Genomic DNA, 14,590 nt, shown 5'->3' on the forward strand with positions numbered 1-14,590 from the left:
GTCATGTAGAAGGCGGGGCCTCTGTGCGCTCAACGTGACGTTTGACGTGGCAGGCAGCGCGTTGACGTGCCGGGCAGTAGCGCTTTATCCATCCAGCAGCTTTCGGTCGTGTTTGCTGACTAGTTTTCGTGTTTTCGGCAGAGTTTGGTCAGTTAGCGTCCTGCTGTCCGGCCTGAGGTGGAGGACAAAGTCCGGAGAAGAGCTGAGAGTTGTTCACCGGTGAGCACTGACGAGCAGCTGTGGCCAAACAAGTGCCGAATTCCCTTTAGTGGTTCTCAGAGTTAAGATATAGCTGCTTATGGGCACATCTAACACTGTCCTGTGTCTCTGTCGAAGCTATTTATTGAATCTTAAAGCCTTTTTGTTTAATTCGGCTGAGAAATGTTTCATCGAGCTGCAACTAATTTCCACGTCCGCACCGATTTGTCTAGCTAGCTAGCTAGTTAGCACTGCTGTCCTCTGCGTGCTGCTGGACGGTAACTGACGGTAGCTGAATTTCTGTAAGTTGAGTCTTTATTTAAAAAAAAAACACTGGAAGAATAAGACGTAGCACTTCGGTAATGTATTTTAATTCGCTGTCAAAGTTACTGTCTATGTATATTCACAGACAATTCAATAATTGAAGTATTTCTTAATTGAATGTAGAATTGAACAGAGGTCTGGGGAACGTGTCACACATTCACTCAGCTGAACACGGTGAAGACGACATAGATAAAGAGTCGACTTAAATAAGCAGAATTAGATTTGAGCTAACTTTCAATAGCTTTTAATATTACTGCTGAACAGTGATCAGTGGCAGACATTAAAGTCCAGTCAGTTAATCACGTCTAACATGGAAAACCTGGAGGGACAGCCTGGAGGGTTATTTTGACAGCTAAATGAAAAAAAATGTGTCGTTTCTCTCCACTGAACGTGATGAACGGTTTGTTTTCAGATGCAGGACGTGAAGCTGAGTCAGCAGAATGAATATTGGTTCAAAAAATAAGAAGCGGATGGTTCTGCCCAGCCGTCCTGACCCCCCCGGTGTGGACCAGATCCTGGAGGACATCAACCGAGCTGCTCCCAACGACCCGGTCTTCAGCATCCTGGAGCAGACCGGACAAGGTGAATCCACACAGACCTGCAGAGTTACATCGTCCACATTCAGTGCTGGTGAAATAAAGATCAAATGAAATAAGTTAAAAATGATACGACGTCCAGCAGACTTCAGCTGGAGCAGAAACAGAGTGAACCAATCAGACTCTGGAAAATCTGTGTTGTGTTGTGTTGTCTCATTGGATCAACAGGACGTCATCATCCAGCATGTTGTCATTGAACAGGTGAAACTGTAAAAGCTCAGAATACTTTGATCTCTCAGTGTTAGTCACTGCCATTTTTCTGTGTTGTGAAGTTGAACCACTTGTTCAGAGGGACGTCCGTCTTATTTATGACGGAGACAAAGAGGACATTCGTGTCATTTTCAGCATGGTCTCACTGCAGCACGCCAGTCAAAAAAATAAAAAAAAAACACAAAGTCTGTAAAAAAAAACCAGGACAACCAGTCAGTAAAGGACAGGGATCTTTCATGTAGTTGGTTGTCTCTCCTGTTGTTTTCTGACTGTCTCTCCTCTCCGTCCTCAGACTTGTCCCGGCCTTTGGACAGCGATGTGGACTTGAGGTTCCAGCAGTGTCGGCAGTATCTGGAGCTGAACGAGCGACTGCAGGAGGTCAGAGGTCGGCTGCTGCGGCAGAGGGAGGAGCTGCGAGTTGCAGGAGAACAGCTGGAAAAGGATGTGGCGGAGGTCAAAGGTCAAGCACTCTGACTCTTCACCTGTCTCTGTTACAGACTGTCCTCTGTCGGGGACGTTCTCAGTGCAGATGACCTGATGACTTCACTGACTGACTCTGATCAAAACTGCCAAAGTGCCTTTGAGCCAGACCCTGGTGGTGCTTCTGCCATCTGACCTCTGACCCCTGAATCGAGGTGTTCCTGTGATGAGCGGGAGATGTTGGGTTTGTGTCACAGTAACTGAATGCAGCTGACGGCTGGACTGAGTCAGGGTTTGCCTGAAGGAGCAGTTTCCTCCTTTCACAGTGAAGTGAAGCTGAAACTCTGACATTTGTTCTGAACTGAGGGAAACAAAACAAATTCTCATATTTGAGACGCTGATCAGAACGGCCGTTGATAGTTTGACCTGACAAAGGATGAGATTAGAATCAGTTATCAATAATCAGAATTGATTAATCAGCCTGCTCAGCCCTCTTTGCTCGTCGAATCTAAGCGGTGTTAAGATGTTTGTGCTCAGGCTGAACGTGAAGTTGGTTTGTGCCTCGTTTTAATGGTTTTATTTGTTCGCTCCACGTTAAATGTGTCGTGTCTTGGTCAAATCCTTAAGATTCAGATGGCTCATGTTCAAACATCCTGTGTGTCTCGCAGGGAAACTAACCTTTCTGCTGAAGCCGCTGAGCTCAAAGTCTGTTTCCATCATCTGATGCAGTTAAGATGGCGACATCTGCCGGGCAACACGTGGATTTGTAGTGTTATTGAGGGGGTGAAGGATCAGATCTGCCCCCATTACCATCCAAAGCTGTAGTCATTCTTTCTGTTCACACTGGACATGAAAGGTTCCTCATTTCAAAGACGTGTGAAGTTAAAATGAGGCTTCAGCAGTCGGAGATAATCTCAACAAATGTTTTCAGTTGAGCAGCTGAGTTTCAGCCTTGAGAAGCTCTGCAGACACAGACTGCTGCAGCCTGATGAGCTTTCACTGAAAACATGTCAGGAAGGAATCTGTTAGTTTCCAGTGAGAACAGGAAGCTGGATTTCCCACATTACTGGATTTTTAGTGTCGTGTCTAAAACAACCGTTTCTTTTATCAGTGAATCAGAACCAAAGCGAATAAAAGGCTGCTGATCATGTGTCCTGTCCCGTGTGTGCGTCTGTGTGAAGCAAAGCCGACACAGCTTTAATGAAACACGTCACTTTTTATTGGATGGAAACATTTATTATGACACACCTCTGCTGCTTTGCCTATTTCACATGGCGCCGGACGCCTCTGTGGCCTTGTTCACGCTCAGAAGGCAGGGACCTCGCCACCATTGCATTGATCAGTGACACAGGACATCCTCTGATAACTCATGTCCATCAAAAATTAAGCTGTTCCCTTCGGAGGCGTCCAATCATTTGTCTGATTTTCTGAGGACTGGTTCAGTCACGCGTTCGGATTTGAATATTTAAATAGTTTAATTTGTGAATTGGAGGACGCTGAACTTAAGCTACGTTACTTAAAACTCAGTTTCCCGCCAGGCGTGAACAAGGCCGCCGACGGTGATGGCGAACAAACTTCCAGGACCTTCTGATGGCTTTTAAACATGGAACTAGATTCCCTGTTCATCTCATTCACACATGTTCATCTTTTCATCCTGATTTTTTCTTTTCGGGGCTGTTGAAGTGATGTTTTTCCACCCAAAGTCTTTTCAGTATCAAACACTCAGCTTAAAAGTTTAGAAATCCACCTTTCAGAAATCCACCTTTCAAGTCTACAGATATGGGTTCAAATAAGGGACAAAAGAGTTTGTGTGAAACGATTAGAAGCAAATTCAGATCCTGTGACTGCAGAATGAAGTAGAGCCCGTTGAATCCAGGCGCTGCTTCACACCTCGTCTGGTCAAGAGAGACGAAACGAAGCAGCAGCAGCTGAGTGAGTCATTCCTGCTTCAGGCTGCTCCTCTCAGACCTCTGATCATCTGATGCACTGTGATGGATCAAGAGCCAGACTGACACCTGGAGTCATGACCGTCCTGTAATCCACAGCAGGTGTGTGTGTGGTGTGAATGTCCATCCACAGACTGGACCTTTCAGGACTGTCGTGACTCAAGGCAGCTGATGGAGTCATCACCTCTGTGAAATATGGACTCAGATGTTCACAAAAGCAGTTTCCTCTCAGTCTTTGTGTGTTTACAGAGTGCACAGATTTTAGGAAGACAGCTACAGTTACTGGAATTTCTCCGGCAGGATTCTAACAAAAGGTGACAAAGAACCACGGAGAAACCTCATTTCACAAACTCAAACTCTTACTGACCCTGAATGTTTAAAACTCTATAGACCAGGTGAGCGTCTGATACAGTAGACCTCGGTGGGAATCACTCGTCTATTTCATAATGGTCACTGGGATTTGAAAGGTTTGCATTCAAAGGCTACTTGGGCTTTGTTCATACTCAAAACATGCTTTGGAAATACATTAGGGTGACAGTAAATGCAAAAGTGTGTTTTTCTGAATAAACAGCCCCTTAATGTAGAGTAATGTTAATTCCGTCCAGCCCTCTGCTGTCTTTGAGCACACATGGAGGAGTGATGGTACAACTACAGAGAATATTCATCGTCTTTATATTCGACTTCTTCTCGACCTATCACTACTTTTACAGCAACACAGTTAAGCAGATATTAACACGTTATTTTAAAGACTTCCAGTGGATGCGTTCTGTAAGGACACACGTCCATCGACTCAAAGCCCAACATTTGTTTCCCGACAGGAAATATTCAACAGCAAACAGTGTCTGAATCTAGTAGCAAACACAAATATAATGTCGTCACATTCGATTCACGGAGGCTTTGTTCATCTACGCTGACAGTTTATAGCATTATAGGTCTTTGCGGCACTTGAATACAGGTGGCTAGTAATGCTCTTGTCGGGCTTTAGAAAGGACAGTATTTTACCACTGAATGCCAACGTCGTCGTCGTCGTCCTACGTCTCCAACGTTAACAGGTGTGTTTGTACACCCAGTGAATATATTAGCATGCTGTCAGGGGCAACACAGATTCTTTTGCCCACCAGGAAGCTTTGGAGATTTGTATATCTGCAAGTTATTTACAATACTGATTAAGACAAAGAGTACAGTGTGAAGTTATTCCCAATCAGCTGATAGTTTGGAAAACGATGGTATTTGCTATAATATTTCCACAGCAGTGATGGAACTGGAGTCCAGAGGTGCCGGGGTGAAAATTTGTGATAAATCATACCCTCAAATTAATTTTAGCAAAGTAGGGTTGGGTGATATGACGATATCTACTGTGTGAGATTAGATATTTAAATCTACAACATTGTGTATACCGAGATACCAATCCCATAATACAGTATTTCTGCTTGTATTGGCCCATTGAAGGCAATGCTGCAAATCACTGAGTAGGATTTATGGACTTTTGCATCAGTGTGAAGTTTTGAACAGGTTAAGTTCGTATTCATTTGTCATGGATATCACAATACTGTGGTGAGCTGCCGTGAAACAGCTTGAGAGAATACCTGCAGATCTCAGGCCAAGCATATATTATCTAGACGCCTACAGCTAGTGTTGAAAGAACAAAGACAGATGGAATGGAGGTGATTGAACTATTCATTTGAAGAAATGATTCATCAAAAATGTACCCCCAACCCCACTGGGCTCCATGTATGTAACGGGAAAGGCTAACAGTGTATCATAGTCAGTTGAGTGGTGAGGCAAAGGCCCAAAGCGTTGATGTACTGTATGGGGAAAAAAAAAAAAAGGATTTACATGTCTGTGTACTTGTGTCCTTTGTGAGAGTCTGTCAACAGTCCGCCACAGTTCGTACCTTTTCAGGTAAAAGTCCAGCTGAGTTATCCTTCAAAAGTTTGCATAATATTGTTCTTTTATCGATTCTGTGCAGGAGACAGATGGTGATTCATGTGCTGAAATCAAGTTCATTGTCTTTTGATTTATGTTTTTACTACATTTCTACCAGGCAATGAATATTCTACAAATACAAAAAAAAGTACAAAAAGATGCTCTTCCGTTTGGAATGAGATTTTTCTCTGAAGTGCATCTCTCAGTTATTAATGGTCATGTCAGACCTCACTCAATGCATACATCCAACCCTGTATGAATGGTAGATGGAAGCTGCGATCAATTGTTCAGAGAAGATAACTTGAATGCAGTGAAAGGAGAAAGTAAAGGGTCAATACCCGAGGTAAAAGGATCAGCACATTCCTAGTCTGTCCACCTGTGCTGAGTTTCATACAGGAACGCAGTAGAATCATCCACATTGCCCATGTTGTCCGCTAAATGCCCTATGACTCACTTTTCCCCCCTGACTTCTCATTGATTGTGGCTGCTTGGTTTTGTGTGTCTTGTAGGCAGCATGCCATAGGACTTGGGATGTAATTAAATGGAGTGATTCGAGCAGCCTTGCTGGGGGATCCTTGGCGGAAATGGAGAACTCCACCCATGTGGCTGTCTGACGTTCCTGTGGAGATGGTGCTGTGGCTCTTCAGGGAGCCGTCTGAATCTCCATCCTGGATGTTACTCCCGGAGGTGGCACTAATCTTTCTGAGCAGCGCTAGTCGTGCCACATCCTCTGAGATCACTGGAGCAGTTTCAACTGATGGAGAGGTGCTCGAGTTTGTCTTGTTTGAAAAGTCTTCAGTCTGGACTGTTGCGTCACTGGTCTTGCGAGATGCAAGTAGAATGGTTGGCAGTTTTCCTGGAAGCGCTGGTGGCTTTGGCTTTTCCCCATCAGGAGAAGGCACCAGAGGTAATGCATTGGCTGGCAGAGTGCTTTTCAAGATCTGAGGTACATCTTCATCCCTGATCCTCCTCCAAGTGACTCTGTCATTTAGATGAGATGCAGATCTCTGCCCTTTTTTCTTTGTATCATCCTCGCTCTTTGCTCTTCCGCTCGAATCAGATGAAGAAGAACGGAGGGAAGAACGGCTGGTCACCCGACTCAGTATGTTTATGCTTGGTGATGAGGCGTGACGCTTAAAGGTATCTTTGTCTTGTTGCTGTCTGGCTCCAGGCACTCTGCCAGGCCCTCTTTGCTCTCTTTGCTGAGCGACCCTGCAGGGGCTTTCGGAGCTAGTTCTCCTGCCCGGGCGTCTTGCAGATAGGTCCCTTTCACTGGAGGTCGCTCTCGAGAGGGTTGTAGTCTGTTTCTGAAGGCCACGGTCTGGCCTCTGGACTTGCTGTGCTTGTCCTGGCCCTTTAACTTGCACCCTTCTTTGGGTTTGCACAGCTGCCTTAAGTTCCTGACAGCGTGATGAGCAAAGGAAGACAGCTGAAGCTCCAGGAACTGCTCTGCGGGGTGATCCATTTTGAGATCCAGGCATGTTGCGTGAAGAACCATCACGTCTCAGCACAGTCTTTGATTCCTTAATGAAAGTGAGCTGTCTCAAAAATCCATTGCGATCAGACTCACCACCGCTTGAGTGGACAGAAGTCATCCTGACCAGTTCAAATCGATTGGCGGGTGTCACCCTTTTCCCATTGACCTGACTGGTTTGTCTGCTGATTTGGTTTGTCACCAGAGGTGACAGAGGTCTGGGCCTGACTGAATTTTGCATAAAAGGGATTCGGACGGGTGACTTCTGAGTTTTAGGTGGTGGGGATTTTTCATTTTGATTCACAATAGGAGAGCGTCCCTTCCTTTCTGGGGGACTACTAGCTGGTGGGCTACTAGTTGGTGAGGCATTCTTTTTCTGGATGGTTTTATTTGTCTGAGTTGGGGATGTTATCTTCTTTTGTGACTGTTTGGATGGTGTAGAGCTTTGCGATGATCCAGAGGATGAACTTTTTGGTATCCTTGGAGGTGGAGTAGAGCTCCTCTTTGGCAAAGACAGTTCAGTGTCCTGCGGGTGGCCTAATCGGTGAAGGCTCTTTGATCTGTGCTGAGCGAGGTTTGGGTTCTTTGGGGCATCTGTCTTGGTTGGAACTTTTCTGGGAGGAGGTCTTTGCGATGGAGCTGTCTCTTTTTTCGGTGTATAGATCACTGTCCTGCCTCTGAAAACCACTGGTAAGTTTGGAACTGGCTTGCGCTGAGCAAAGTCTAGAGGTTTATTTGCCTTTTTGTCTTTAGCAAACTTCCTTTCTTTGGGTGTAAAGCTGGATGTTGACATGAATGACAGGACTGATTCAGTTTCTTCAGAAGATGGCTCTTGAGACTTTGATGCCTGCAGCCCAGTGACAACACAATTAGCACCTTCTTGTATGGCTCTCCACTCAACACTATTGAGGTCTGAATCTTTATCCCATGCCGTATCATCACTATCCATTTCCTCATCCATGTTCCACCCATCAGAAGCTTTTTGTTTTTGTTTTTGAGTATTTTCTGCTTTCTTCTTCCTGGCAGCAAGCTTCTTTCTCTGCTTGGGCATGGCAGATGTTATGCATTTCTGAAGGAGGTCATCCTCTGAATCCATGCTGACAGAGCTTGGCGAGCTTGGCTCTTCGTATTGGCTATGAATGCTTACAGGCTTTGTTTGTTGCACCATATTCAGTGTTTTGTTGTGTCTGTTTTTGTACCATATTTGCTGGGCTTTTGATTTATGATCCTCAAACTCGGCATCACTCAGTGAACTGAGAGAGGAGCTGAGTGAGTAACATCCCAGGGATTCATCCTTTATCAGATTCTGTTTTATCCTGTGAAACCCTCTGGACTTTCCTTGGGAATTGTCAATCCTGACAATATTTGTCATGCTCTGAGAGAGAGTGTTTTTACTTGCTTCCCTGATATGTTTTCTAGTTGTTCGTTTCATTGCGTCATCTTTTTCATTTTCGTCATCATAGAAGCCGTTACTGTCCTCTGAAGAATGTGTCATTTGTCGAAAGAGTGCGTTTCCTTTTTGTGATGTCATATTAAGGTTACTGTCAGTGTTTTTCTTTATGACAGGCAGTTCCAGTTTCCTGGCAGGGCCTTGACCTTGTCTCTTCTTTTGTTGGTTAGGTGACTGATCTCGATTTCTTTGGCTTGCCACTCTATCGGCTACCTCCTTGCTTTGCATGAGCACCCTCTGAGTGGGAATGACATGTTTGGTTGTTCGGTTCATTTGCATCTCAGGTGGGTAGTTCATCCTGTTGGGTTTGTGGAAGTGTGAGAATATCCTCAAGTCTTCGATCCTCTTTGCCTCATCATCAAGCAATTCCTGTTTGTTCATACCTTTAGCGGTGCAGTCTTTAGCCCCTCTCTCCTTCACTGGATACTGAAGTGTTTCATCACTTAGCGACGTTGTGCTGGAGAAGTTGACCGGTGTGCCTTCAGCAGAATCAGTAAAGGATGATTCATCAAATTTCAAGTCCTTTTGTGGGATGACAATTCTCCTCCCAGGACACATTTGAGTTTTGCCATTTGGGAGCATCATGTACACTGGAAGATGTATTGGTTTTCGGACCTGGGAATTGAGAATATGAGGAGGGATTGTGGTCATCAGGGAAGGTCTCACTTTTCTGAACTTGGAGGGCATTGCTGAGTTGATGCATTCCTTTAAGATTTCTATGTCGTCATCTGAGTTGCCCTCACTGTATCTCTCCCCATGGTCATATCCTTGCTCATCTTCATCAGGGAAAGGAAGATTTTTGTCATTTTGCTGAAGTAAGGGTGTCAATTTCAGCTCCACATCTTTTTGTATGTAGTGTTCGTGAAGAGGCAAAGCACTTAAACTCGAAGCACAGGAGAAGTTCTCAGTAGGCTTTTCCACTGTGAAGTAGATCATGGTGTCCAGGTCAGGAGGAAGGTTAAACCTCTCCTTGGAGTCTGCGATCTCCATGAACTTTCGCAGGCTGCTTTCCCACTGGCCTGCTGTTCCTGTGGCCTGTGTTTCTGGGCCATTTGACTCAACGCAACATGGAGTTTTACTTCGACTAGGAGGCATGGTTTGCCCTGGGCTGTCAGGAAGATCACTAGGGCTTATTGTTCCGTCAATCATCTCACTGCATGGATCACTTTGGATTGAGCTGGCAATAGAGGGAGACTCAAAGCTGCCGAGTGAACTGACTGAACTACAGCGACTCATTACTAAGGGTGTTTCATGTATATAGTTTTCAGATGAACTGGATGGAGATCTGTCTTCGAGTATGGCTGGTGAAGCTCCCCTCAGGAACACCTTTTCCCTTTTGGCAGGACAGGAGATCTCGATGGGATCTGTCTCTTTGTTGGGGAAGGTTTTTGAATCAGTCATCAGCAGCTGGCTGTCACTCAGATCTTCCAAGGTTTCATCCTCTTCAGCTCTCTTCACTACTTGTTCATCCTCCACTTCAATTATTTCTAATGAGGAGTCACTCTCCAGCTCATTTTCACTTTGCCCATCCAGCGCTCCGTCGCCAGAAGAGAGGGAGGAAAGTGAACTACAGCGGGAAAAGCAGATTGGGGTGTTCTCCACTGAGTATTTCTGGACTGTCTCCATAGTCCCAATGGTTGGGCTTCTGGTGGATGCCATTGGAGAAAATTTTGTAATACTCCCCCCAGTCATCACAGTAGGTACCCATGCTTGCCTTCTCATTGCTTGGGCAGCCTGGACACTGATGGCTGTCTTTGCTACACCAAATTTGGCCACACTCTGAATGAGTGGGACCTGTTGATAAGAAGGAGACAGTTTAATTGAAGTCATGCTGACATCAGAGGAGACTTTAGTGGATGCACTGACAGGTGTTTGTACAGGTTGATCCTGGTTCTTTTCTGCATCTGTGCTGCTGAACTCTTGAGTTTTCACATCTTTGTTGTCCACTGAATCTCTCTCAGGAATGTCTTGCTGGTTAGTCTCATTCAGTACAGAAGCTGCTACATTAAGGTAATCTTGATGAGCCACCTTGAGATCAAGCTGGTTGGGTCGTTGTTGCATCATTAGAGCTCTTGGAGCAGGTCGCATCTGGTCTTTGCTACCACAGTAGCCATCACTGGTGCTTCCGCTGTTTAGGCTGTCTGTTGACACACTTGTATGGGCAGTTTTGAGGCGCAAGAGGGCATGGGCTCTACTGAGGCGTTCTCTGTGCGCCAAACTGCTTGTATCAGAGAGACGGCATGGGGAGCATGATTTTGCCCGAGCTTCATTGAGTTCATCCAGTCCATAAGGCCAGTCTGCCAGGTGGTCCTCAGAGCTCAGGCTAAAACTGTCCTCTGAGGATGTGTGCATGGTGATGTCCTCCACTAACCTGTCGATCTTGGCAACTGTGTTGGTGATCTTTTTTGCAAGCTTCTCTGCAGCAGCAGATACCACGTCGTCAGGTGGTGCATGTCTCTTCTCAACCATCTGAGGTGGGTCTACGTCTCTCTCAGGCTCACTGTCCCTCTTACGTGGCTGGTTTTGCAGGAAGTTAGAGTTGGTAAGGAACATGGACAGCATAGAAAAGCTCCCAGTGTCAAGGCTACTGGAGACATTTGGGGCCTCGTCATCATCAAAACAACCAGAATCAGATGCATAATCCTTTGCCAGACTCTCAATGTGCCGTAGCGGCTTGTTAAGGGTCAAGTGCTTGGGGCTCTGTTTCTCGAGGGTATCAAAAGTCTCTGCTAAGTGCTTGGCATCCAGCTCGGCCTCCAGAGCCTTCTGTTTCCGCATGTAGAGTGAGGGCATGCAAGAGCCAGGCGATACGACTGCAGCATCCTTATATTTCAGGGGTCGATTGGTGAGGAGGTTCCTTAAAGCTGCGGCACTGCCCATGGCTATCATCTTGTGCTTGGAGTGAATAAGGTTGCGCAACATGCTAACTGCCCCGAGGTCCCACAGCAGCTCCTGGTCTTTCGGACTTCGGGCAGAAAGGTTCCAGAGAGTTCCACAAGCATTGCTCACTATGGTCAGGCTGTGGGAGCGTAGGTGCTGCAGCAGTGTGTGGAGGCAGTTGTGGTCCCTGAGGATTTGCCTGTGAAGAAAGAAAGTAAGACATTTCAAGAAATTGCTTATGCAGATGAAGCAAATGATTACTTACTGCAGGTATTGTTAAGGGACCGTGCCAGTGGTTGTACGTGTTTGAGCCCATTTTACTACAAATCACTTCTTCTTTACGTCACACATTTTCTAAAGCGTGTAGCTGTTTTTTTAAGGTTTTTTAAAGGGTTTTTCCATCCTTCCATACATCTAGTGGTTTCCGTTCATTTCATCATGGTATAAAAATCAATAATTGTGAACAGAAAATCTGCTGCTATTACCATCAACCTTAAATCACAACTCACTGCATTATACATCCAAACAACAATAATGTAATCAGACAGTATTTCAGTCAAGTTCTCTTCAGATTGATTGTAATAGAAGTGTTAGATGAGATTTAGATTTACTCGTCCTTCTGCAAGGAAAATTGTTTCCACCTTCTGTACATCAGTTTACACAAACCCATACATTAAACTAGACAGAAAACATCAAATCTCACTGCAACATACGTGAATCCTGCACAACATGGAAGGTAAGAAAACAATCTAAAAGTGTTGTGAAATGATCAGCAGTAATAGATCATTTGTAATAAATGGGCTGAAACATCTAAAGACACAAGGGTGAAAATCAGGAGCGAATTAGATTTTTTAACCAAAGTCACTTTTACTAATTTAAGTCTGAGAATAAAAATCTTGTATCCAACTAAAAGTCATTATAGTTGTAATAAAACCAAGAAGCCAGAAAGGATGACAAAACCCAACGTTGACATACTTTCTCTGGAATTTTTAACCACATCTCAGGTTTCCTCAGTTGTGGCCCTTGAGTTGGGATTTGTGTATGTGATATGTTCAATGTCCGGAATGAAAAGTCACGCTACTTTCCTAGTGTGACAGTCAGTGTTTGAGTCTCAGAAACCCACCTGTAGTCTTCTCGTGTGGCGACCAGACTCGACACGTTTCGAAGGATTCCTCCGCCGCTCTCAATGATGGCGAGCGAGTTGGTCTGACATCGGTACGTCAGAGTGCTGACCAGGAAGCCCAGAGCTCCGTCCACCGAACAGATCGCCACCTTGTTGTCGATGCTGTGAGCCGACATATTCCACAGAGCGCTCAGGAGACTCTTCAAGGTCGACTCCTGGAAAACCAGCGAAACCAAAAAGTTTTTACAGTCAATACAGAAAATATATTAATTAAAACAGAACATCTTGAAAGAGAGAGAAGACTCACAGCTTTAACCATCATGTTTTTCTTAAGGATGTTTGTACGATGCTGCAATTTAAGTATATTTTACATCATCACAAACCATTTTACAAAAACATTTTTTTTCTACTGCTCCAGCTGTCCATTGGATTCTCATTCAGTTTCACACAATTTGACAATCAATCAGCAAACACTGGAAACCTGTTGTGTGATCCATCACAGCGAACATAAACCAATTAGTAGTAATGGCTGCCTGTAACAGTAAGAACGTACTTTGGTTAAAACACATTGGTGTAGTCTTTTCTTTCCTGTTCAGATCGATTCCACTCTCATGTCTACATGATAAATATACCAGCTACATTAGCTTATCTTAGCATAAAGACTGGAAATGGAGAAACTGCTAGCTTGGCTTTTACTAGCCAACTGCTACCTTGTTTCCAGTGGTAACAAAGTCCATCTACCAGCATCTTTGAAGCTCATTGACTGACAAATCTTGTTTAATTCATACAAAATAATGAGTGTAAAAATGTTTTCTTGGGAGTTCTACACTGGACACTTCTTGGCTGGGACCAGTAACTTCCTGGAGTGTCTGCTGGTTGCCTGGTAACTGCTCAGAGCCAAGAAATAGTTTGGCACATAGTCATTTTCACATTTTGGTTTTTGTATGGATTAAACAAATGACATATCACGTGTTCGTGAGCGTTAGAGGTGCTGCTAAGTGGGTTTTGTTACTTTAGGACAGAGCCGAACTAAGCTAAGCTAAGCTAACTGGCTCCTGGCTGCAGCTATATTTGAGAGTGATGTCAAACTATTACTTTAAGCAATGTTATGGAATTCTTCAGGATAAACCAAACAATGAAAGAAGAGAAAATATGAAGCAAAGAGAGAAAGAAATTTGAATGTTTCAAACAACCAGTTTCTAGAATTTCATATGCAGCAAAACATCTCCAAGATATACAGATTTTTCGCATCATCTCCCAAAGTGAAGCTGTTTTCCACTGTTCTTGTCTGTCTGTTTCTCTGTGTGGGTTGGTTTGTTTCCGTTACCTTCGTGGCCTGCAGGGCGCAGGTCATCAGTGCAGACACGCAGCCGATGTCTCGGAGGACTCTCTTGCTGCTGATATCAGCCCTCCAGGACAGATTCCTCAGGATGCTGGAGACCACCTGATGAAGCTCCTCGCTGTCTGAGGCCAGCTGGGCCACCAGAGCCTGAAGGCAGCTCTTCTTTGAGCACAGAGTGGCCTGAAGGAAGGTGCGGGTCAAACAAACAGACCTCGATGATTGACAGCAGCAATCAAAACAGGTGCCACAGACAAACCTCACATTTGCAAAATGACCATCAGATCTCTCTTGTCTGTAAAAGGTGTCCAACAGTTTCATTACAACACTGTTCAACCAAACAGCATCTCCTGTTAGCTTGATCACCAGCAGGTATGAAGGCAGAAGCAGGAGGTTAAAATGCACTAACACTAAATTATGCTAAATATGCTAACACTGTGGCTAACCACGTGCTAATGCTAAAACCAAGCTTAACAACACTAATGGTAACACTGTAGCTAACAATATTCTGATATTTATGACAAGCCAACAGCAAAAAAATGCCACCAATTACAGCAAGATTAATAACAATAATGGAGTGCATCTATAAAGTTGATTAAACTAGAAGTACTCAAAGTACAAGTACATCAAAGTTGTACTTCAGGTAGGCTACTGTGCCTGAGTAAATGTACTGCACTGGTTTTAGCCTACTTCTCTTATCCATA

General features: G+C 44.6%; 3 protein-coding genes across 3 annotated transcripts in view; 2 read left to right on the plus strand and 1 right to left on the minus strand.

The window, feature by feature from the left end:
• Positions 1–14,590, plus strand: part of reep6 (receptor accessory protein 6) — a 151,659-nt gene that overhangs the window by 9,957 nt on the left and 127,112 nt on the right. The window lies entirely within an intron of this gene.
• c3h19orf25 (chromosome 3 C19orf25 homolog) lies at positions 8–2,953 on the plus strand. Its single transcript, XM_076726848.1, has 3 exons — positions 8–219; positions 935–1,104; positions 1,621–2,953. The coding sequence occupies exons 2-3, from the start codon at positions 963–965 to the stop codon at positions 1,800–1,802; spliced, it is 324 nt and encodes a 107-aa protein (XP_076582963.1). The 5' UTR covers positions 8–219; positions 935–962; the 3' UTR covers positions 1,803–2,953.
• The window catches only part of apc2 (APC regulator of WNT signaling pathway 2), a 34,224-nt gene continuing 22,578 nt past the window's right edge, over positions 2,945–14,590 (minus strand). Inside the window, exons 12-14 of the mRNA XM_076726828.1 lie at positions 13,875–14,069; positions 12,548–12,762; positions 2,945–11,623 (exon numbers count right to left, since the gene is read on the minus strand). Of these exons, the coding sequence (XP_076582943.1) occupies positions 6,064–11,623; positions 12,548–12,762; positions 13,875–14,069 (5,970 nt within the window). The 3' untranslated portion in view covers positions 2,945–6,063. The remainder of the gene's footprint in view (positions 11,624–12,547; positions 12,763–13,874; positions 14,070–14,590) is intronic.

The sequence above is a fragment of the Chaetodon auriga genome, chromosome 3 (assembly GCF_051107435.1).
Source record: "Chaetodon auriga isolate fChaAug3 chromosome 3, fChaAug3.hap1, whole genome shotgun sequence".
Lineage (NCBI taxonomy): Eukaryota > Metazoa > Chordata > Actinopteri > Chaetodontiformes > Chaetodontidae > Chaetodon > Chaetodon auriga.